The 25,315-nt window shown below is 45.9% G+C and overlaps 1 protein-coding gene across 11 annotated transcripts in view; it reads right to left on the reverse strand.

Annotated features, from left to right (window-relative positions):
- Positions 1-25,315, reverse strand: part of LOC147031175 (E3 ubiquitin-protein ligase HECW2-like) — a 207,798-nt gene that overhangs the window by 18,116 nt on the left and 164,367 nt on the right. For 9 of the 11 annotated variants that reach the window (XM_085875995.1, XM_085875987.1, XM_085875989.1 and 6 more), the window contains 5 exons: positions 25,175-25,273; positions 12,313-12,442; positions 11,356-11,502; positions 2,133-2,247; positions 1,379-1,464 (listed from right to left, as the gene is read on the reverse strand). In XM_085875995.1, coding sequence (XP_085732121.1) covers positions 1,379-1,464; positions 2,133-2,247; positions 11,356-11,502; positions 12,313-12,442; positions 25,175-25,273 — 577 coding nt within the window. Of the gene's footprint in view, positions 1-1,378; positions 1,465-2,132; positions 2,291-11,355; positions 11,503-12,312; positions 12,443-25,174; positions 25,274-25,315 lie in introns of all 11 variants that reach the window. The other 2 variants (XR_015056708.1, XM_085875988.1) reach the window with 2 other exon arrangements.

Raw genomic sequence — 25,315 nt, forward strand, 5'->3', positions numbered from 1 at the left:
AACCCATTGAGTAACCGTACATGCGTGGGCGCACGGACACACGCACGCACACGCACGCAGGTGGCCTGGTAAGGGTCGAGCCATTTGCGTTAAAACTGGATCCCTTTCCAGGTCTAGTCTCCGATCTGCACCCCTGAAGCTCTTTATCAAACGACGAGCTTACTGCAGCTCTGCCTGTTCATCACCATTTGTTGCATATCCTTTCAACATGATGTGCGCACCATTGGCTACCCATCGTTTCTCTGCCACGTTCTCATCCCACAAGTCACTGGCTCACTTTGCTCATTATATCGAATCGCGTTCCCTTCTCACGTCCACGGCACCCCTCTCTCGACCCTGTACGACAAGCAGGTCTCCTCGTCGGCGCCTGCTGTGTTACACTCAATGTCTGTTCACATCGAGCTCTTCGAATCATCCTCCGTTATCTCACACGTTCGATTACGTGGTATAACTCCTGTACCGCATCTCATCATTTATCCCACTGTGATGTTCAATACATTATGTTATACGAAGTTGAATTTAATATTTTTTAAAAATCAAACATTATTCTAAACATTAAGTGTGACATTTTATCAGACCTATTAACTTTACATATTCTTTCATTTACGGTATTTATCCTTGTGCTGGAGTAAAATGATAACAAGGCAAGCTGACAGTAGGACGACGACACAACAATGGGAAGGGAATGAACAGGAAAGGAGGATAAAGAGTGAGGGTGGAACGGGGGGCACAAGTAAGAAGGTTAGATTATATAGGATTAATGGGGGTGGAAAATATATTGTGCCTGGAAGGGGAGGAAGGGGGGTGATACGAGATGGTGTGCACTGTTTGCCCGGAGGCCTGGGGAGAAGAGCGGGATTGAACAGCCTGAGAAGGTAGTTTGAGATGATAATATAAATAAAGATAGAGCAGTGCTGCCGTGCAAATGTCAGTTTCACAAAACACTAAATGAAGGAGAAAGAACTCGATTATGAAGTCTCAGCAGAGAAATTACCCAAAAAGGTCATTTCATAATAAAACGATTCACCAAGAGCGTAGCTCGGACATGAACCAACAAAACGTGGACCATCATCGAATAACATGAACCTGAGACAACCGCAGAAACCCCATCTACAGGCAGCAGCGGTTAAAGCATCCGAGGAATCTCTCATCTTTAAGCAGAAGCTGTCCATAATAGGCAAGACTATTAAATGTACCGCTCACACTGGAGACGTTACTCACTGGCATGTGATGATCCGAATCGCATCCGCTCGCACTTTTGTGTCCGCACATTTGGCCGTAACCACGGGTGCCTTCCCTGCCGTTCCCACCTCCCCGACGGCACGGAACTGCGTGGATCTACACCGTACGGTAACTTGAGCCTGTCACACCTGCATACCTGCAACAGCCGTAACCTCTGCTCGTTGTTGAACCGCTCCACTGCAGCCCAGAACCATCGGATAACAATGTGGTTGTCATGGTAACCTGTGAGAGCACAAAGCCAACGAGTGAATTCGGAGCCACTGTTGTTTTTTTTTTTTTTGAAAGATCGTCTTAAGATTTGTTGCTTACAATAACACAACCTAAGGCAATGTTAAACTAGCAACTTTTGAACGCAGTTATAGTGTAATACAGTCATAAAAGGTGGTAATTAAATCAGAAAGTGAAACTTTTAAACAGGCATACTGTGTCCATATGGGATACCCTCCTCGAAGGGACTTTCGGCCTGTAATTGATGCAACAAAAACGAGGACATCAAAACTCCATCTCACCTACTCATACAAACTAATCATGTGGCAGTTGCTCCAAACACACAACGTGCTCAGTGTTCTTGTGAAGGCCTCGCTCAAAGGTCTTATAATGCCTCCAATACACTTACTTGCATTACGATCTGTCAAATACCGCTTCCTCTCCACCGTTAGTCTGTGAAGCCGCTCTTTATTTTGCTGTATTTCTGAAGCCAACAATGTTGTTTGAAGAGATAACTCAAACCGTCCTCGTTCCCTGGTTTGTTGCATCCACCCGCTGCCCCTTTTGTCAGTGCATTGTAATTTGGTCCTCCATCTCCTCGTTCTTCCATGAGCTTAGATGTTCAATTTAAATTATAAAAACAATGACTAGAATACAACAGGAGGCCCTGGACCCAGCCTCACCTCCGCGGTACTCCGTATTGCTGCGCCAATCGACCAGGTCTATCTCGGCTGTGCCAGCGATGACGAGCTCGAGCTCGCGGGCGTCGAACACGGACACCAACCTTGTGTCCACAACCTGCACCCCGGCATTTTTGTGTTACCCTGGACAGGGCTCTTGTCTTGGAACAAAATACAAACACACAGTTTGGTATAATGTCACTGCCCAGGAGCTTGGAATGAAAGACGATTTTAAAATGACTTTTTCATGAGCATGTACCAAGTTTTCCACTTGATTACATAGAAAAGAAGTGGCTTCAAAAATATTTCTCATGCTATGTTCTTCGTCGTTCGTATGCAGCACAAGGCTGCGGGGTAGCATCATTAGCTGAGGGCGTGGCTGTGCCGCTGATGCAATTCCCTTTGCCGGTTACGGCAGGTATTTGGAATTTGTTGGCGGTGTCTGCGATAACTCACATGCTCCTCGCAAAGACATCCACGGGATCTTTAACGTCCACCAACTAATGCCGGGAGAAGGGACGCCCAGTTTAACGTGAATCCTAGGTGCGGTACACCCATTGAGATCAATCCCCGTGCCTGTGAAACACCGGGACGACAGTTTATAGTTGGGTCGGGATTCAACCCCAGGCTTGGCAGCGAATGGCGAGTGTGCGTACCTCTCGGCCATCCTGTCAGCTCTCTAATGGGGTAAAACAGTTTAGTATAACGTTAGCTATTTCTTCGTGTTTGTCAAGTCGAAGCGTGACGTACTTTTTGGGAAATAGATATCCATTGAGTATGTAATAGATGGACTGTTCGTCTTCCCTCCCATTGTCGGTATCTAGACTATTCATCACTGTGAGTTTATGCGTTCTGTTCTTTCCTCTGTTATCTGTCCTCTATGTTTTTTTTTTTGTTTTTTTTTTAGAGTGGGCACCAAGTATTGATGCACGACGCTGGCAGGAACAACTAACCATCGCCGTATAAAGGCGTCCGAAATACCTCAGACAGCTCGTGTCCCAGCCGCTACGCGCAAGGAGAATGACGACCAATAGCAAAGAGCAGGACGCACGAGTCAAACATAACAAAAGAGGGAGTCGCACGAGAGATCTGTGAGGAGAAGGTTTGGCAGTCAAGAGGGGAAACGTGGTTTCGCTCTGGTGCACGCAACTCGAGTTTCACTTCTCTCTGCGAGTTGTAATCGAAGGTACATTTTGATTACAACTCATGCACAGGAAACGAGCTAATGCACGGTTTGTTCACAGCGATTGCGGCAGCGGTCTCTTGTACACCGCCCAAAGAAAGTACGCTCCCACGATGCAGAGGAAAGAAAATCTTTTCGATTTTGCCCGAATTTTCAAGGCTGAATAGTGTGCAAGTACAGGATTTATAAGCAAAAGGTATTTCCCGTGTGCACGGAGATGTAATACGACGTAAATGAACGGGCTGGTAGTGAAATGCCTCCGTGCGTAATTAATTAGCCGGGAGGCCAGGGTAGAACATGTTCCATGAAACATTCTTTCAAGTTATGTGAAATGTTTATGTTGCTGGAGAACGTGATGCGATAATTATCAAAAGGAAGGATATGGGAGCGGGAGGAGTGAGAGAAAACGAACAAACGAACGAACAAACGAACAAACGAACGAACGAACGAACAAGAAGGAGAGTGATGGAAGCATTGCTTTTGTCGGGGATTTTTTGCTGAAGCGACACAAAATACACGAGAATACTTTGTCAGGAACTTTTATATTCGAAACCTTTCGTGCACTCAACATCACCTCGGAGTTTATGTACATTTAAAAACACTAAAACAATGCATTGAAAACTGAACAAGGTACGTTTTGATCACAACGAAAATAGTCGTGATTAATATTTGAATTTTTCAATTAAAAACACAAAAGAAAAATAAATATGTCCTTTTGTCGGTGTTTTGTACGTACCCGGTGCTGTCGAGATGTCCAAGGTTGTGTTCAGTTACCAAGCAGCTAGCTAGCGCTTGCCAAGCCAGCCGTTCCTTATCAATGAGTTTGAATTGGCTGCTTTGCTTGAGTGCTGAAGCCACTCGAGGAGCGGTCCACAAGGAACTTGGTAAATGAACACACCCCAGGTTCCTTACATGGTGACGAGGATAAACATTTAGAGCGTGTGACTTCTTTCAGCCATAATCGCTGAATTAGACCCTCATGGGGGAACATTGACAAGATACGTGGCAAGTTCCTTGTGGATACGTCAAAGGGCGGAGGAGCTCCTTGTGAGCCAACGGCCATCCATATCTAGTGCCCAACTGTGTCTGCGGACGTCCTCCTGCAGTTGGGTCACTTCTTATTAGGAGGTTGGTGGCAGGATTTGCACTCCGGCCACCGTAAAACCCTTCATTCCGCAAAACGCAAAAACGCAAAAAAATCTGAAAACCCACTCCGTGGGAGTACCTCCTGTGCAGCTTCCCTTCGCAGGGCAGCTCACCGGATGACGGGATTGGGGCAAAGCCTTCGGGACCCCCAATCTTTGATAGGAGGGAAACCACGGGGTAACATCCCTGGGTCAGATTGCGGGAGAGTGTGTCGGAGTGGTGCTGAGGTGTCGTCCACCAGACGGCGGTCTCCTTGGGTTAACCTGAGGCGGTCCCTTCGGGTGGGTGCCTGGAATGTCCTATCCCTAAGAGAGGATGATCACCTGTCTCTGTTATCATCTGAGCTCAAGCGTTTGGACATCGGGATTGCAGCTCTCTCTGAGGTTCGGAGACCGGATTGCGGCGAGATAATGGTGGGTGGTTACACCTACTATTGGTCTGGTCGCTCTGATGGTTACCATACCCAAGGAGTTGCTGTAGCTGTGTCCAATAAGCTGACCCCAATGATAATTGAGGTAACACCGGTCAACGAGCGTATTATGAGATTAAGGATTCGCCACTCCTTAGGTGTCATTTCCCTGGTCTCTGTTTATGCTCCGACTGAGGCGAGTGATCTCACCGTGAAGGATGCATTCTATGCCACACTCGAGTCTGTGGTTGATCAGTGCCCCAGACGAGATACACTTCTAGTCTTGGGGGATTTCAATGCATTGACTGGAACTGATAGGGATGGTTATGAGGTGTGTGTTGGTCCCCATGGGTCAGGAACTATGAACCAGAATAGCACTAAGTTCCTTGACTTTGCAAGAAGTCATGGACTGAGGGTGGCTGGTTCATGGTTTCAGCTCCCACAAGCTCATCGCTGGACTTGGTATTCCAACGCTGGCGGTGTGGCAAAGGAGATTGACCATGTCCTCATTGACGGTCGTTGGAGGATGATCCAGAACTGCAGGGTCTACCGGAGTGCTCAGTTCCTCAATACTGACCACAGGCTTGTTGTAGCAACTCTAAAGCTGCACCTTAAATCCTGGAGAATGGTACCATCCCAGTCGAGGCTGGATGTTACCAAGCTCAGGGATGAGAGAGTAGCTGAGGAGTTTGCGAACAGGCTGAGTGGACACTTGGGGGGTCTGGGTGCTTTGGGGGGTCCTGAAGAGTTGTGGAACGCCTTCAAGACCACCGTCCTTGATGTTGCCGGTGGATGCCTTGGAGCTCACCGCAGGGCAAAGAAGAATTTTGTATCTCAAGGGACACTGGATACCATTGACCAGAGTCGCAGGGCCAGGCTGAATGGCAGAGCTGAGCTGTTCAGGGAGCTGAGGCATAAAACTGTACGTGCACTGAGGGTGGACAAGGAGGCCTATGTGCGAGGAATCTGTGAGGGGGTAGAGCATCACCTGTGGACAGGTGATTCTCGTCCCGCTTACAGGGGAATTTGCGCATTACGTTCATCCAAGCCCATCCCTCGGAGCACTACAGTTCGAGCAGAGAGTGGTAGGCTCTTGACAGAGGAGTCTGAAGTGAAGGCCCGCTGGGCCGGTTACTTTGAGCGGTTGTACCAGGCTGATCCCCCAACTGTCGAGTTGGACGTCAAGGGTGTTACAATCCCTGTTGCTGACCCTCGAATCAACTGTGGTCCACCTACACTTGTGGAAACACGGGCTGCGGTGAACCAGTTGAAACGGGGCAAAGCTCCAGGGATCTGTGGCATCCATGCCGAACTTCTCAAGGCTGGTGGAAATGCTGCACTCGTGTCGTTGCATGCAGTTTTGTGCTCTGCCTGGAACACAGGCATCATCCCAACTGACTGGAAGAGGGGCCTTGTTGTCCCTCTCTGGAAAGGGAAGGGTGATCGCCAAGACTGCAACAACTACCGAGGGGTGACGCTGCTCTCAGTGCCGGGCAAGGTCTTTGCTCGGATAATTCTCGATAGGGTTCGCCACCATCTGCTTGAGCACCAGCGTCCAGAGCAGTCAGGCTTTACACCAAAGAGGTCAACGATTGACCGTATCCTTGCACTTCGTGTCCTCACCGAACGCAGACGAGAGTTTCGGCAGAGGCTGCTTGCAGCCTATGTTGATCTCTGTAAAGCGTTCGATTCAGTGAATCGGGATGTCCTCTGGAGGATTCTTGGTCTTCGTGGGGTGCCACCAAAACTGATCGATCTGATGTCTGAACTCTACTCTGGTACTGAGAGTGCTGTGAAGTGTGGTGGTACCATCTCTGACTTATTTCCAGTTGTTACTGGAGTTCGTCAGGGATGTGTACTTGCCCCCACACTTTTCAGCACTTGTATGGACTGGATTCTAGGGAGGATGTCGGAGAGATCAAGTTGCGGTGCGTCATTTGGGAATGTCAAGATCTCGGACCTTGACTTTGCAGATGATGCAGTCATCTTTGCGGAGACTTTAGACATCCTCTTGGGGGCCCTCGAGGTGCTGAATGAGGAGTCGGAGCCGTTGTGATTACGGGTTTCTTGGGTCAAAACTAAGATCCAGGCTTTCGGTGACATCTTGGATGCTGCTGTCCTGTCTGTGTCTGTTTGTGGTGAGGATGTTGAGGTCGTGGAGAGATTCACTTACCTTGGCAGTCATATTCATGTCTCTGCTGGCTGCGAGTCAGAGGTCAATAGACGTCTGGGTCGGGCCTGGGGAGTCATGGATTCACTGGATCATGGGGTGTGGGGCTGCCGGTACCTGTGCGGGAGGACGAAAGTCCGAGTCTTCAGGTCCTTGGTACTTCTAGTCTTGCTCTATGGGTGCGAGACTTGGACTCTGACCAAGGATCTGAGACGGAGACTTAATTCCTTTGGTACCAGGTCTCTTCGGAGAATCCTTGGCTATCGCTGGTCGGATTTTGTGTCCAACGAGTGGTTGCTGAGAGAGACTCGGATGACATTTGTTACCTGCATAGTCCGTGAGCGTCAGTTGCGGCTGTATGGACATGTGGCTCGTTTTCCTGACTCTGATCCTGCTCACGAGATTCTCTCAGCGACGGAGTCTCATGAGTGGAGGAGGCCAGTGGGTCGACCACGTGCCTCATGGTTGCAACAGGTTGACCATCATCTCAAGGAGATGGGGATGGGCCTGGCATCTGCCTGGGGGATGGCCAGACGGAGGCCCCTGGAGTACCGGCGGAAAGTGGACGCAGCGACGTGCTGTTCTGGCACATGCTCCCATACCTGACCTGACGTGGCAAGTTAGAGGTGACGAAAAGCGACTTGGTAGGAATCAAAAGCGGGCTTCATTTTATTGATTTACTTTTCCCAAACGTTGCTAAAAACACCGGAATTCACCGTCAGTGACACAAAATACACCAGAATACTGAGATGGTCGTTTATAGACGACTAATGATAAGGAAGTTCCAAGCAATGAAACTTCAAACTCGGTGATTGTGGTGACACGATATTAAATATTACAACAACAACTTCATTACAACACTGTACTGTAGTGTACAGGTACTCTAAGCAGAAAAGCCTTCTTATTGATGGGAAATGTTACTTATTTGATCTTATTTTAATCAATTTTTCTTATTTTAATATTAAATATCATATTGTAGTGAATTCGCGCCCGCCGGCGTGCGAACGGCCACGTGACTCGAATCGCGGCACGTCACCCACCGGACAGACAATTCTGTCGTGACCCTCTCGGACTAACGCTGGGAGCTAGTCACGGGTAGGCCTTTGGCCTCACCACGATCGTGCCAATCGGCCACCCGCGTGGGATAGGGTTATTCGCCAAACTCGACCTACCTAAGTACCCACGCGGAGGGTAGACCGGGCGATCGCACCTCGCCGCAGGTCGACCCCGGACACGGGCCGCTTAAGCGACCCGTTCCGTACTATCGGGATAACCGAGCAGTGTTATCGTCGGCCTCGACAGTTCCGATTAATTATCGGGCATATTAAGCCCACTACCAACCCTTACGTGAAGCAAGATGGAGATTCAATTAAAGAAAAGACTAAGCGAAACGGGAAAACAGTTCAACATGATGCACATTTATTCCGCGGCACACGGAAAGCACACATATACAATTAAAACAATTATGCACAAAAAGCAGATGTAACAAAAGAAACAATGACGCAGAGATACTACCGAATAAGACGGACACACGGCAACCCTTAACAGTTTAACTTCACCAGACTGGCGCCACACACACACACATTTACACAGAAACAAAAGAAAAGGCCACCCTCAAAGACAAAGGGGCAGATGGGGCCTGTGGGCCTATATTTGCGCGGGACCTGAAAGAGCGGTCAGGTCCGCGAGACCGGGTGGGTCCTACCCGTGTCTTTGTGATGAGCCGCAAATGTGGCAGCGCGGCGGTGCCCCGACTTCGTGCTCCGTCACGGGTTTCGTTGGCACTGCTTGGAGTGGGGTGGGAACGGGGACCCCTTTTCGCACTATCTCAGCGCGGGGGAAAAAGGGGGGGGGAATTGTTGATGCTCTGGGGAAAGAGTATAGCTGGTTTGCTTGGGTCCCGTGACGAGCGATTCCACCGCGACCTCGTCGCCGACCGCCGTCTTCCTTGCCTCGGACCCGAACTCCTCGGTCTCTTCCCCCAATTCTCCTCAGCCGACTGCCGAAAACCACCGGGACGCCCTCGCCTCCCGACTCCACTCCGCACTCCAAACTGCCTCTGCCCAAAACTCTCTCCGCTTTTCTGCCACTCTCCGCTCTTCCAAGGCCGACTCTGCCTTTTCTGCCACTCTCCGCTCTTCCAAGGCCGACTCTCCGAGATTCGCCTTGCGCTCGGCGCTTTATAGGCCGGCAGGAGAACCCATATGCAAATTTCCGGATCAGGACGAGCTCGGGGGTGGAGCCACGCTCGCCCATTGGACGGAGAAAAAGGGGCGTGAATCTCCCCTGATCCGAGAATTTGCATATCTCGATTCCACACAGACGCGCCTGGAGGCGGGACCAAACCGCCCCGCGCTTGCTGATTGGACGGATCAGAAGTGGGCGTGTAGCATTCCTGATCCGAATTCTCCTCGGAAAGGCCGCATTTTGCACTCGCGGCTCGGCGCGTGTCTTGTACGAGCCCAGGACCGCCCGACGCTCGGTGCTCACAGGTGGTGTGGGAATGGCCGCAGAAGGAGAGAGGTGAAGGTGGTGGAGGGTTTATGGTGGTGGTTTATGGCCATGGTGCCATTTGGAATGGCGGTGATGCGATGTTTGCGGGAGCGAGTTGTGAAGGTAAAGATCATGGCTGTTGGCGTTGTTGTTGTTGTGAAGCGGCTTTGTGGTTGGTGGTTGTTGTGTGATGGCGGTTGAGATGTGGTTGGTTCAAAATAAAGATAGAACAGAAAAACGGCTATCTCAAAGCGTCGCAGCCCGAATGAATCACATTTATTCCCTCTAAACAACGGGTTTGGGGCTAACTACACATGTACTTACAGAAATATCTCACCTACGGGACCTGAATGGTGGTTTGCGAATTTCCACAACCGTAACAATATTTTGAAATTTATGAATGATTTTGGACTTAAATGTTGTTGGGCTGGAACGTATCTCATTGACTTGCATGGGATAAACTGTTGCCCGTTCGCGATTTCAACATTCACGGAGGTTTACAGGAACTTAACCACCGTGGATGGCGAGGTTTCACTGTAGTTCACACGACTCTCTACACATGTGCAATCGATACAAATTCAGAGTCAAAGTACTGCAAAACTACAGGTTTGTAAACGGACAGACGGACAGACAGAAGTGAGGCAATTGCTTAACCCCAGTGTTGGCTTCGCTTGCGTGGGGTAACAAAGGTAGAAAAATAGCTCGGCAAAGCGGGCGTAACCCCTCAGCCCATGCATAGAAAAAGGAAGCAGTGATATCACGATGATGCAGTCAGTTAGAGCACGTTGGACGTCATATCAAAAATCAATCAGATTTCAAGATGGCTACCGTGGCGGCTAGTGAAAATCGCAGTGCGCCCATTTTCGAAAGGAACCTTCCTCTACTCAACTCCAACACACACACTGCAAAAATGCATTTCATCGGACAAGGCGTTCTCCTCGAAATCGACGGAAACCAATTTCAAGATGGCTGCCATGGAGGCCACATTGAAAATCGCAGCGCGCCCATTTTCAAAAGGAAGCTTCCTCTACTCAACCCCAACATACCCAGCAAAAATGGATTTAATCGGACAAGGCGTTCTCCTTGAAATTGCCGGAAACCAAAAGGACAGACGCCCGAACACCGAAGTATGACCTTTGACCTCTGTGACCTTGAAAAGTAGGTCAAATCAAAAACCCGAGTTATATCTCATGTATCCTCATCAGATATACCTGTGATAAAAATTTGGTGATGATCCAGCCAATTCGTTCAGGAGAAATAGCCATTTCTAGGTTTTCAGTTTTGGCCCCCTGGTGGCCTAGCCGAGAATCAAATTGTGCTCATTATCGAAAGGAACCTTCCTCTACCCAGCCCCAACACACACTGCAAAAATGGATTTAATTGGACAAGGCGTTCTCCTCAAAATCAATGGAAACCAATTTCAAGATGGCTGCCATGGAGGCCACATTGAAAATCGCAGCACGCCCATTTTTGAAAGGAAGCTTCCTCCACTCAACCCCAACATACCCTGCAAAAATGGATTTAATCGGACAAGGCGTTCTCCTCGAAATGGACAGAAACCAAAAGTTGACAGACGCCCGGACGCCCGCCGGACTACGTCTGTGGCGACAATACCCCTTTTTCAGCCCAATTCGGGCTGAGGGGTAAAAACAGTAACATCAGAAATAATACATTATATTAAGAACTCCCCATGCAAGTATTCCACATCACTCGGGCTAAACTTAGAGTTAAAGGGAATTCCCCTCGCCAAATACCACAAACATCTCACCATTATTTGTACCGTTCTCTCACCTACCCACATTCCCACAATCTAATTGCAACACACCTCATAAAAGCCACGGACGAGGCTTTCCGTTTGTTGAACGACTCCACGCTCTACACGCCACTTGACCATTCGCTCAATGTACTCCTTCTTATTCTTCTCTGTGACCGTCATGTGTGACCCCCCTGGCCGGAGCTCCCGCTCAGTGATCTGGAGGGATGTGGAGTGGAATGTGCGTGGTGACAACCTGACATTGCACAACAGGGCCAAAATGTGACATCAGGCCCCAGTGATGGCCACTGCCCAGGAGACATTTCTAGTTTTGAAATGAACAGGATATTCACCAACGCTCCTCATGCGTTGCCTCAACTTTCAAGAAACAACAAAATAAAGTGTATTTCATCTCAAAAATATTTTAGATTTTCAGATGCTTGTTCCACGGGTCTCTTTTTACACATAAAGTAAGTATTTTAAGTTCAGGCTGTAACACAACAAAATGTGAAAAAGTCAAGGGGTGTGAATACTTTCTGAAGGCACTGTAGGTGAGTGTGCATACCTCGAGGCCATCCTGCCAGCCCAAGTTATCTGAAGAAACCTGAATCTCAGAAATATTTTTCTCAAAAGATGGAGATGAAATGTTGAATGGAGAAATCTACATAGTATGTACAAAATAAATGGCTGAATATTTGTGTCTTTCCCATCAATGTCCACATTACTTGCTGTTCCTCACAATCCTAAACTCCATCATCCATAATGCCCCTCCCTCCTTTTAGAGTTCTGTCCCAACCCCACTTGGCTTCCACAATCGGGAGATAGCCATTTCAATGACAATACAAAGGAAACCATAAAAGTAAGAGAGCAAGGTATTGAGAGAACAGAAGAAACAATAATGAAAGAAAAGTATGTTTTTGTATTTTTATCAACATACAGCGAGCTGGAGTGGGACATGAATGTAGACAAATGACAGTTATCATTCTGTGCTATCACAACTTGTTCATTTTAACAAGATAAGTTACCCACCTGTCCAAACACCTCCTCATTCACAGTGAAGGTGAGATCGAGGATGTCTGTGATGTCATTGTCTTTCATCCACTGAAGGCTTTGATGGAACTCCTCATCCAGGTATTCCATGTCACTCAAGTCACAGGACCTGAAAGGACAATATGCAAAAAGAAAAATGATTCATTTTTATAAAGTTTCTTTTTGTGCTCTGAGGTTTCAGGTAGGTAAGGTACCTGCAAAATTGAGGTTCCAAGTACAAACTCGAAGACAGGTTTGAGTGAAAGCACTTATAACTCGAGAGTTCATAGAACACCTTATGGGGAAGAAGAATGAAAATAGAGATAACATGATGTTAGGGGTAATTTTGGAGCATGTCACACAGGAGAAGGATCTGGGGGTGGTAATGGATATGGAAGGTAAGCAGACAGCACAGTCCCAGGCAGCTGAAGGTAAAGCAAATAATTGGGTTTTAGGTAGTAATCGGAGGGGGATTAATTATAAATCAAAAGAGGTGGTGTTAACATTGTATAGGAATTTAGTGAGGGCCACATCCAGAATATTGTGTGCAGTTTTGGTCAGCACAGTTCTGGAAGGACATATGTGCCATAGAGAGGGTTCAGCGCAGGGCTGCAAGATTGATTCCGGGCCTAGCTAGACTCAGCTATGAGGAGCGGCTGAAGGAGACAGGGTTTTATTCACTGGAAAGGAGGCGGCTACGAGGAGAAATGATGGAGATGTTGAAGGTCAGGTCAGGTCAGGTATGGGAGCATGTGCCAGAACAGCACGTCGCTGCGTCCACTTTCCGCCGGTACTCCAGGGGCCTCCGTCTGGCCATCCCCCAGGCAGATGCCAGGCCCATCCCCATCTCCTTGAGATGATGGTCAACCTGTTGCAACCATGAGGGACGTGGTCGACCCACTGGCCTCCTCCACTCATGAGACTCCCTCGCTGAGAGAATCTGGTGAGCAGGATCAGAGTCAGGAAAACGAGCCACATGTCCATACAGCCGCAACTGACGCTCACGGACTATGCAGGTAACAAATCTCATCCGAGTCTCTCTCAGCAACCACTCGTTGGACACAAAATCCGACCAGCGATAGCCAAGGATTCTCCGAAGAGACCTGGTACCAAAGGAATTAAGTCTCCGTCTCAGATCCTTGGTCAGAGTCCAAGTCTCGCACCCATAGAGCAAGACTGGAAGTACCAAGGACCTGAAGACTCGGACTTTCGTCCTCCCGCACAGGTACCGGCAGCGCCACACCCCATGATCCAGTGAATCCATGACTCCCCAGGTCCGACCCAGACGTCTATTGACCTCTGACTCGCAGCCAGCAGAGACATGAATATGACTGCCAAGGTAAGTGAATCTCTCCACGACCTCAACATCCTCACCACAAACAGACACAGACAGGACAGCAGCATCCAAGATGTCACCGAAAGCCTGGATCTTAGTTTTGACCCAAGAAACCCGTAATCCCAACGGCTCCGACTCCTCATTCAGCACCTCGAGGGCCCCCAAGAGGATGTCTAAAGTCTCCGCAAAGATGACTGCATCATCTGCAAAGTCAAGGTCCGAGATCTTGACATTCCCAAATGACGCACCGCAACTTGATCTCTCCGACATCCTCCCTAAAATCCAGTCCATACAAGTGCTGAAAAGTGTGGGGGCAAGTACACATCCCTGACGAACTCCAGTAACAACTGGAAATAAGTCAGAGATGGTACCACCACACTTCACAGCACTCTCAGTACCAGAGTAGAGTTCAGACATCAGATCGATCAGTTTCGGTGGCACCCCACGAAGACCAAGAATCCTCCAGAGGACATCCCGATTCACTGAATCGAACGCTTTACAGAGATCAACATAGGCTGCAAGCAGCCCCTGCCGAAACTCTCGTCTGCGTTCGGTGAGGACACGAAGTGCAAGGATACGGTCAATCGTTGACCTCTTTGGTGTAAAGCCTGACTGCTCTGGACGCTGGTGCTCAAGCAGATGGTGGCGAACCTTATCAAGAATTATCCGAGCAAAGACCTTGCCCGGCACTGAGAGCAGCGTCACCCCTCGGTAGTTGTTGCAGTCTTGGCGATCACCCTTCCCTTTCCAGAGAGGGACAACAAGGCCCCTCTTCCAATCAGTTGGGATGATGCCTGTGTTCCAGGTAGAGCACAAAACTGCATGCAACGACACGAGTGCAGCATTTCCACCAGCCTTGAGAAGTTCGGCATGGATGCCACAGATCCCTGGAGCTTTGCCCCGTTTCAACTGGTTCACCGCAGCCCGTGTTTCCACAAGCATAGGTGGACCACAGTTGATTCGAGGGTCAGCAACAGGGATTGTAACACCCTTGACGTCCAACTCGACAGTTGGGGGATCAGCCTGGTACAACCGCTCAAAGTAACCGGCCCAGCGGGCCTTCACTTCAGACTCCTCTGTCAAGAGCCTACCACTCTCTGCTCGAACTGTAGTGTTCCAAGGGATGGGCTTGGATGAACGTAATGCGCGAATTCCCCTGTAAGCGGGACGAGAATCACCTGTCCACAGGTGATGCTCTACCCCCTCACAGATTCCTCGCACATAGGCCTCCTTATCCACCCTCAGTGCACGTACAGTTTTACGCCTCAGCTCCCTGAACAGCTCAGCTCTGCCATTCAGCCTGGCCCTGCGACTCTGGTCAATGGTATCCAGTGTCCCTTGAGAGACAAAATTCTTCTTTGCCCTGCGGTGAGCTCCAAGGCATCCACCGGCAACATCAAGGACGGTGGTCTTGAAGGGGCTCCACAACTCTTCAGGACCCCCCAAAGCACCCAGACCCCCCAAGTGTCCACTCAGCCTGTTCGCAAACTCCTCAGCTACTCTCTCATCCCTGAGCTTGGCAACATCCAGCCTCGGCTGGGATGGTACCATTCTCCAGGATTTAAGGTGCAGCTTTAGAGTTGCTACAACAAGCCTGTGGTCAGTATTGAGGAACTGAGCACTCCGGTAGACCCTGCAGTTCTGGATCATCCTCCAACGACCGTCAATGAGGACATGGTCAATCTCCTTTGCCACACCGCCAGCGTTGGAATACCAAGTCCAGCGATGAGCTTGTGGGCGCTGAAACCATGAACCAGCCACCCTAAGTCCATGACTTCTTGCAAAGTCAAGGAACTTAGTGCCATTCTGGTTCATAGTTCCTGACCCATGGGGACCAACACACACCTCATAACCGTCCCTATCAGTTCCAGTCGATGCATTGAAATCCCCCAAGACTAGAAGTGTATCTCGTCTGGGGCACTGATCAACCACAGACTCGAGTGTGGCGTAGAATGCATCCTTCACGGTGAGATCACTCGCCTCAGTCGGAGCATAAACAGAGACCAGGGAAATGACACCTAAGGAGTGACGAATCCTTAATCTCATAATACGCTCGTTGACCGGTGTTACCTCAATTATCATTGGGGTCAGCTTATTGGACACAGCTACAGCAACTCCTTGGGTATGGTAACCATCAGAGCGACCAGACCAATAGTAGGTGTAACCACCCACCATTATCTCGCCGCAATCCGGTCTCCGAACCTCAGAGAGAGCTGCAATCCCGATGTCCAAACGCTTGAGCTCAGATGATAACAGAGACAGGTGATCATCCTCTCTTAGGGATAGGACATTCCAGGCACCCACCCGAAGGGACCGCCTCAGGTTAACCCAAGGAGACCGCCGTCTGGTGGACGACACCTCAGCACCATTCCGACACACTCTCCCGCAATCTGACCCAGGGATGTTACCCCGTGGTTTCCCTCCTATCAAAGATTGGGGGTCCCGAAGGCTTTGCCCCAATCCCGTCATCCGGTGAGCTGCCCTGCGAAGGGAAGCTGCACAGGAGGTACTCCCACGGAGTGGGTTTTCAGATTTTTTTGCGTTTTTGCGTTTTGCGGAATGAAGGGTTTTACGGTGGCCGGAGTGCAAATCCTGCCACCAACCTCCTAATAAGAAGTGACCCAACTGCAGGAGGGCTTCCGCAGACACAGTTGGGCACTAGATATGGATGGCCGTTGGCTCACAAGGAGCTCCTCCGCCCTTTGAAGGTAATGAAAGGTAAAGATAAAATAAGTGCAGATTAATTATTCAACAGAGTAGACAGTGATAGGACCAGGGGCCATAGCTTGAGAGTAAAGAAGAGCAGAGTTAAGACGGTAGCAAGGCAGGAGACTTTCACTCAGAGAGTAGTTAATGTATGGAATGGTTTCCCTGGAAAAGTCGTGGCAGCAGAAACAGTGGATAAGTTTAAATTATAATTAGATAGATACCTGGAAGTTATGGAGATAGAGGGGTGGAGGGATGTTGGCAGGACTTTTGGGTAGCTTGAGCATTGATGGGTGATTGTGTGCATGTGTACGGAGTGCTGTTGATGGGGGTCTCATCAAGGGGTGTTGTGTGTTTTTACCCAAGACCATGAAAATCGAGATATCCCAAAAAAATCGAGATATGATTGATGTTGCTTCCTTGGTCGACCTCTGAGAGAACAACTGGACAAACCCATTTGGCAAAGATCCATCAGATCTTACGAATGTTTCCACTTGTCACAGTGGCAGCATCTGATGTTTCTGTTGGCCTGCTGACAGCGTGTCAAAAGAGAGAAGAGGTATATAAATATTTCCAAGAGCAGCAGCTTCAAAAGGGTGACTCTTTCCATGACACAATAAAGAAACTTAAAATGAAAACCTTCAGTAAGATGAGAAAGAAAATCGTCAAAGGTACAAATAAAGAAATAGCCTTGAAAGCTGATCGAAGGTTGTTTGGGAACATGGTCCTCATTGCCCAAAAACAGAAAACTCGAAATGCATGATGTCCTATGTCACCCTCTTAGGTCTTTACCTTGGGCACTAGCAAATGCTGACGGCACCATGAAGAGAACGAATAAAGCTGTTCTGTCGAAACACCTAGAGAGAAAAGTATCACCAGCTGAGGAAGTACCTCGTCCATGTGCTGCAATAATTGATGCAATGGGACTCATCCAGAAACCTCAGGGTGAGAATCACACATTCATTGAACTCTCTGATCACATCTTTGTGCAGATCCTTCATGCCAGTGAAGGAAATGACAGGATTGTTGTGGTATTTGATGTATTTGATTTATGTCACAGAAGACAGTGATGTCTTCATCATTTGCTTTCGACCTAGCGGAGATATCAACAGCAAAATTGTCATACGACATGGAACCAGATCTTCATTAGGGCTTCTCGACATCACAAAAGTGGCTGCAGCAACGGGACGAGATGCATGTATGGCTTTATTGGGACTTCCTCCATGGGAATTTGCTGGACAGGGAAGTTGAAAGTCTTGAAAATTCTCTTACATTCTCAAAGGTTAAGAAAGCATTCACTGCACTTGGTACCAATTAGGATAATCCAAATGAAGTTTTCAACATCATTCAAGAATTCATATGTCAGCTTTACTGCCACAACACCAAAGTGAATGAAGTCAATGAGCTGCGATACCAAATTAAATGTTCTGCAGCAGAGGAGAAATCGAGTCTGGACAGATTTCGTCATGTGAAGACACACTTCTGCAACAGACACGTCGAGCAAACTATCAGGCTGCCATCTGGCAAAGGAATTTTATAAACTGTCCAGATATTCCCAGCCCGATTGAAGAGCATGGATGGACGGCAAGTGGAGACAGCAACCCATATGTCAAGTAGATGACAGGTTCCCCAGCTCCAGAAGTCGTTCTATGTCTGACGTGATGCAAGTGTGCTCGATCTTGCCGGCCATCCAAATGCACTTGCATCATCAATGGAGTGAGATGCACAGCAGCGTGGAAGTTGACGATGAAGACCTTCAAGCAGGTCGAACATGATTTGACTGATAATGATGATGGCTGACCAATCATAAATGAGTTTATTCAGCTGAAAAGAAATATTAAATACGAAGCATGTATTCACGGATATTGTAAATTTTTCTAAAACATTACAGTTTTACTGAACAACAAAAGGAATATATTTCTTAATACAAATGATAGCAGAGATAAAAGTTGTTTTTCACGCCAATTTTTTCAATTATCTAATTCTAGTTAACTAATATTTATAGAGAACCAGAATGGGTACCGGGCGAAAAATTAACGTTCACCCTTTGAAAAATCACGCAAATTGATTATTGAAATATCAGCTGCTTTTTTGTATCCTTTTCTCACCTGTCTTGCAAGTGGAGCAAAAGGCAGTGTATGATCAGAAATACTGTTTCATAGGGCAATATATTACTGTTATATGTATGATAGAAAGGTTGAAAAAAAAAAGTATTGAATAGAGCAAATGATTCCTGAATCTAATCGATATGAGAAACAGGTTTGAATGACACTCACCATTATGATAAGTGAAGAAGAATGTGGAGGAAGAGTTTTTGTTTCAATGTAGATTGAAACAAATATATCACACTGTTTGAAACATTACTCAACTATATCATACTGTTTGAAACCTTACTCAACCATATCATGCTGTTTGAAACCTTACTCAACTATATCATGCTGTTTAAAACCTCACTCAACTATATCACACTGTTTGAAACCTCACTCAACTATATCACACTGTTTGAAACCTCACTCAACTATATAATACTGTTTGAAACCTCACTCAACTATATCATGCTGTTTAAAACCTCACTCAACTATATCACACTGTTTGAAACCTCACTCAACTATATCATACTGTTTGAAACCTCACTCAACTATATCACACTGTTTGAAACCTCACTCAACTATATCATACTGTTTGAAACCTCACTCAACTATATCACACTGTTTGAAACCTCACTCAACTATATCATGCTGTTTAAAACCTCACTCAACTATATCACACTGTTTGAAACCTCACTCAACTATATCATGCTGTTTAAAACCTCACTCAACTATATCACACTGTTTGAAACCTCACTCAACTATATCACACTGTTTGAAACCTCACTCAACTATATAATACTGTTTGAAACCTCACTCAACTATATCATGCTGTTTAAAACCTCACTCAACTATATCACACTGGAACCTCACTCAACTATATCATACTGTTTGAAACCTCACTCAACTATATCACACTGTTTGAAACCTCACTCAACTATATCATACTGTTTGAAACCTTACTCAACTATATCATGCTGTTTGAAACCTCACTCAACTATATCATACTGTTTGAAACCTCACTCAACTATATCATACCGTTTGAAACCTTACTCAACCATATCATGCTGTTTGAAACCTCACTCAACTATATCACACTGTTTGAAACCTCACTCAACTATATCACACTGTTTGAAACCTCACTCAACTATATCACACTGTTTGAAACCTTACTCAACGATATCATGCTGTTTAAAACCTCACTCAACTATATCACACTGTTTGAAACCTCACTCAACTATATCACACTGTTTGAAACCTCACTCAACTATATAATACTGTTTGAAACCTCACTCAACTATATCATGCTGTTTAAAACCTCACTCAACTATATCACACTGTTTGAAACCTCACTCAACGATATCACACTGTTTGAAACCTCACTCAACTATATCACACTGTTTGAAACCTCACTCAACTATATAATACTGTTTGAAACCTTACTCAACTATATCATGCTGTTTAAAACCTCACTCAACTATATCACACTGTTTGAAACCTCACTCAACTACATCATACTGTTTAAAACCTCACTCAACTATATCACACTGTTTGAAACCTCACTCAACGATATCATGCTGTTTATTTCCATACTCAACTATATCATACTGTTTGAAACCTCACTCAACTATATCATACTGTTTGAAACCTCACTCAACTATATCATACTGTTTGAAACCTCACAACTATATCATGCTGTTTGAAACCTCACTCAACTATATCACACTGTTTGAAACCTCACTCAACTATATCATACTGTTTGAAACCTCACTCAACTATATCATACTGTTTGAAACCTTACTCAACCATATCATGCTGTTTGAAACCTCACTCAACTATATCACAGTTTGAAACCTCACTCAACTATATCACACTGTTTGAAACCTCACTCAACTATATCACACTGTTTGAAACCTTACTCAACTATATCACACTGTTTGAAACCTCACTCAACTATATCACACTGTTTGAAACCTCACTCAACTATATAATACTGTTTGAAACCTCACTCAACTATATCATGCTGTTTAAAACCTCACTCAACTATATCACACTGTTTGAAACCTCACTCAACTATATCACACTGTTTGAAACCTCACTCAACTATATCATACTGTTTGAAACCTCACTCAACTATATAATACTGTTTGAAACCTCACTCAACTATATCACACTGTTTGAAACCTCACTCAACTATATAATACTGTTTGAAACCTCACTCAACTATATAATACTGTTTGAAACCTCACTCAACTATATCATACTGTTTGAAACCTCACTCAACTATATAATACTGTTTGAAACCTCACTCAACTATATAATACTGTTTGAAACCTCACTCAACTATATCATACTGTTTGAAACCTTACTCAACCATATCATGCTGTTTGAAACCTCACTCAACTATATCACAGTTTGAAACCTCACTCAACTATATCACACTGTTTGAAACCTCACTCAACTATATCACACTGTTTGAAACCTTACTCAACTATATCACACTGTTTGAAACCTCACTCAACTATATCACACTGTTTGAAACCTCACTCAACTATATAATACTGTTTGAAACCTCACTCAACTATATCATGCTGTTTAAAACCTCACTCAACTATATCACACTGTTTGAAACCTCACTCAACTATATCACACTGTTTGAAACCTCACTCAACTATATAATACTGTTTGAAACCTTACTCAACTATATCATGCTGTTTAAAACCTCACTCAACTATATCACACTGTTTGAAACCTCACTCAACGATATCATGCTGTTTATTTCCATACTCAACTATATCATACTGTTTGAAACTTCACTCAACTATATCATACTGTTTGAAACCTCACTCAACTATATCACACTGTTTGAAACCTCACTCAACTATATAATACTGTTTGAAACCTTACTCAACTATATCATGCTGTTTAAAACCTCACTCAACTATATCACACTGTTTGAAACCTCACTCAACGATATCATGCTGTTTATTTCCATACTCAACTATATCATACTGTTTGAAACTTCACTCAACTATATCATACTGTTTGAAACCTCACTCAACTATATCATACTGTTTGAAACCTTACTCAACTACATCATACTGTTGTGCATGTGCATGGGAACTACATCTCATGTGCATGAGAACAATAGGAGATGTCAATGTACATTAAGACGAATTACAAAGACATAAGGAGAAAAGAGACAAGAAACAGTCAATGGAATTTTGCGAAAGTGGATGGGCGTGGCGAAAGCGGATGCAACCCGAATGTACCCAAAACTGCAGGTACATTTGCGGAAGTAGCATACAAATTGGGAACTCAACGGCAAACAGAAATGCGTGAATTTTTTCTCAATGAGGATTTGTGCTCTTTTGGAAACCGCAGTCATGGTAATTACAGAGAATAGCAAAGGATTCATTGAAACGACTCACGAGGTTGATACACCTTATCCCAAAGGCAGAGGTGTGTAATGAGTACAGGTCATTACCAATTAAAAATCCACTTCATCTTTCTATTCAAGGTGAACCTCCCACATCAAAACAAAGCAACACAAACAGTTCATTTAGTTGTTGCGAGAACAGTTCCCCATTCCGGGGGTGTTAAAAGCTCACTTGGTCAAAGCTGTTGATCCATTAAATGGGAAAACGCAAAATAAGCAGAAGCGATTAGTGTGTGAACCAGGCCCCGGATTAACGGAGCACAAATTGCTATTTTCAGGAATTTTCTCAAGGGCCTGCTCGAACAGCACGGGATGCATTTGAGCCGGAAACATGGCAAGACCCTGCATCTGCGGCATAGAGTCTGCGGCCAAATGATCCGAAGTTTCCTTTCTTGTTCAGCACACAGAAGCACATTGCAGAGACACAGCAAGTGCATTCAAAGGCCCAACTCAGTGCCTTTGCTGTACTATTCTTCAACCGTATAAATCGTTTTGACTACACCGTATAGGATGATCTCAGATGTGACAAAAAAAGTTACGGTATTCGGTGCATTGCTTTTTTACCCCACGCATGTGAAGCAAAAAGCAGGCTTAAGCAATCAATTCACTTTGTTTGTCTACAAACGCCAATTTATGATCGAGGAACAACTTCATTTCAATTGAATGTTATATTTTGACCACGAATCGGAAAAAGAACCTGTAGTTTCGCAGTAATTGGGTTGTGGATTTGTCCCGAGCATGCATGTGCAAAGAAGAGTGAGAGGATCTTTTTACTCTGTCTGCCAGCCTGGATGTCAAACAACATTGAAGAATGTAATTTCTCTCTCTTGCTCTGATGAAGAGTTTGGCCCGAAACGTCAGATCATCTTCTCTCCATGGCGGATCAATCACCATTTAAGGTATTTTATTTCCTATTTGTTTCAACAAAATTGTTAATTATTCCAAATAGGAAACTTACTGTTTTTAAGGTTTTTGAAAAAAAAAATAAAGGACACAAACAACAGGCAAAAATAACTAATGTAACGTGTTAAATAAGATGATGGTGTTTAAGACGCTGCATCAACGGTGGTGAAAGAAACTGCTGGAATTTTTTTTCTCCGAGTTTAAAAATCTATATTTTATTTTAATTGAATTATATACGTACTTGAACATGGTATAGTACAAATCGCCTTTTTGGCATCTTCAAAATCTTCCGTTTCACAGTACTTGGACAAAATATTACGGCATTTTACGTCATCACAACCAATCAAATTTGCTGCTCGCAGACCCGGCCCACGTCCTTGTTTCTCAAAACTACATGTGGTAAGGTGTTCTATGAACTCTAGTTCTGTGTTTGTTGATGTTACATTAATGAAGAGGTCATTGTACATCACACCGAACAGAACAGAATCATCACATCATCATCACAGGCATTTAACAGCATGAGGGATTTCAAATACTTCAATATATGGCTACAAACCACAATATATTGTCACATCACTTCAATCCAAAAATATCTTTATATCCCACATGACAATCACTTCAAGGTATTACGTACCAGAAAATGAAAATAAAACTGAAGCTAATCTTCCCCTATATGCAGATGTTAACACAGCACCATATATCACAGGACCGGCAGCAAGCGTAAAGATCTTCATGGGCACAGAGCATGGGGAGGTTAAACGGTACTGGAGTCGGTGAAATTACAGAAATAGATGATGGAGTGAGGGAATAAACTGTCTAGCACAAACAGCAAGGGGTGGAGGAGCTCATGGTGGTGGAACCTGCATTGTCTGAAGGGTGGAAGTTCAAGCTTGGTTCATGTGAGATAGAGTTTCAAGATAAACGTGCCCATCTCAGAGTGCTCTGTCCAGCCAACATGTTCATACCGGCAGGCACTGTAATCAGGAGCAGCCTCATTCAAGTCTTAAAGTCCATGGTGGCAGTAACGCAACATAAGGACTCGAGTCTGCGGTGACGGTAATGCAATGTAAGGACTCGAGTCTACGGTGACGGTAACGCAACGTAAGGACTCGAGTCTACGGTGACGGTAACGCAACATAAGGACTCGAGTCTGTGGTGGCGGTAACGCAACGTAAGGACTCGAGTCTGTGGTGGCGGTAACGCAACGTAAGGACTCGAGTCTGTGGTGGCGGTAACGCAACGTAAGGACTCGAGTCTGTGGTGGCGGTAACGCAACGTAAGGACTCGAATCTGTGATGGCGGTAACGCAATGTCAGGACTCGAGTCTGTGGTGGCGGTAACACAACGTAAGGACTCGAGTCTGTGGTGGCGGTAACGCAACGTAAGGACTCGAGTCTGTGGTGACGGTAATGCAATGTAAGTACTCAAGTCTGTGGTGGCGGCAACACAGCGAAGGACGAGTCCGTGGTGGCAGTAACACAGCGAAGGACGTGAGGGCATCTGAAGTTTGCAATAGCATACACTTGAACAGCCACACTGCCAGAAGCAGAACAATATGGCTCCAATTGCAGCCTGTGACATCCTCGACAGGTGGGCCAAACCAACCACAGGTTGCTCTGTGTCTCTCCATGCTGTCTCTCCTCTTCTTTTCTTTATCTCGACCTGATTGGGTGACCTTCAGATGAAATTAAAGTTGTGAACCCACCACTCAGAAGGGTTCTGGGACAAAGGGTCACAATGATTGATCAGATGCTTCCCAGCTGATGATCCAGATGATCATTGAATAAGGCAGTCAGTAAACTGAAGGAATTCTTCAGATATCTGTCTGACTGACATGTGTGCATTCTTCCTTTCCTCCCCCCACCAACACCAACCTCTCGAACCAACATGAGCCTACACACTACATTCTCACCATTTACATCCTGTTTCCCCAAACACGCCCCATTTGAAGAACTTTCTGAGTCTCAGGCCAAGCATTGTCGGCCAAGCCAATCAGCTTTATTGAGTAGTCATTTGGGGAGTGGTTTTAGGTGAGTGGACCTTTGGGGAGTGGTCCTTGCAAATTTCCCTCACTCTTAAGGCATGCTCCAAACAAGTGGTTCCCATGGAAACTCATGCGAGTATCGTGAGATCAGTATTATTTTGGAGTAAATTCTTGTTTGCATCAGGTCATCTGCCACGTCCTGGTATGATAAAACCTGACACAAAACTATTACTTACCACCAAACTACACAAGTATTCTTACCCATTGTACACCTAAGTAAGGTTAAGCTCTCTCAAACTTTTTGCTTCCATACATTTCTGGCTTTATTGAAACGGATATTGTGCCTTTGGCCTGGTGCTGTGCATGTGAAGCATGCCATTGCAAAAGGGCCTCGAGCTGTGCCTTACGTGCGAAGTAGGGCCTTATAAAAAGGCCTCGTGAAAAAGGCATCAAGGAGGTACTGGTGTACAAGAGCAAGGCCCAGGATGCGCCCACTGAAGCGGAACCTGCAGCAGAAAATAAAATGGAGTACATTAGAGACAAGGGGC

The sequence above is a fragment of the Eptatretus burgeri genome, chromosome 3, assembly GCF_056783735.1.
Source record: "Eptatretus burgeri isolate ZD-2024b chromosome 3, Ebu_testis_v1, whole genome shotgun sequence".
NCBI lineage: Eukaryota > Metazoa > Chordata > Myxini > Myxiniformes > Myxinidae > Eptatretus > Eptatretus burgeri.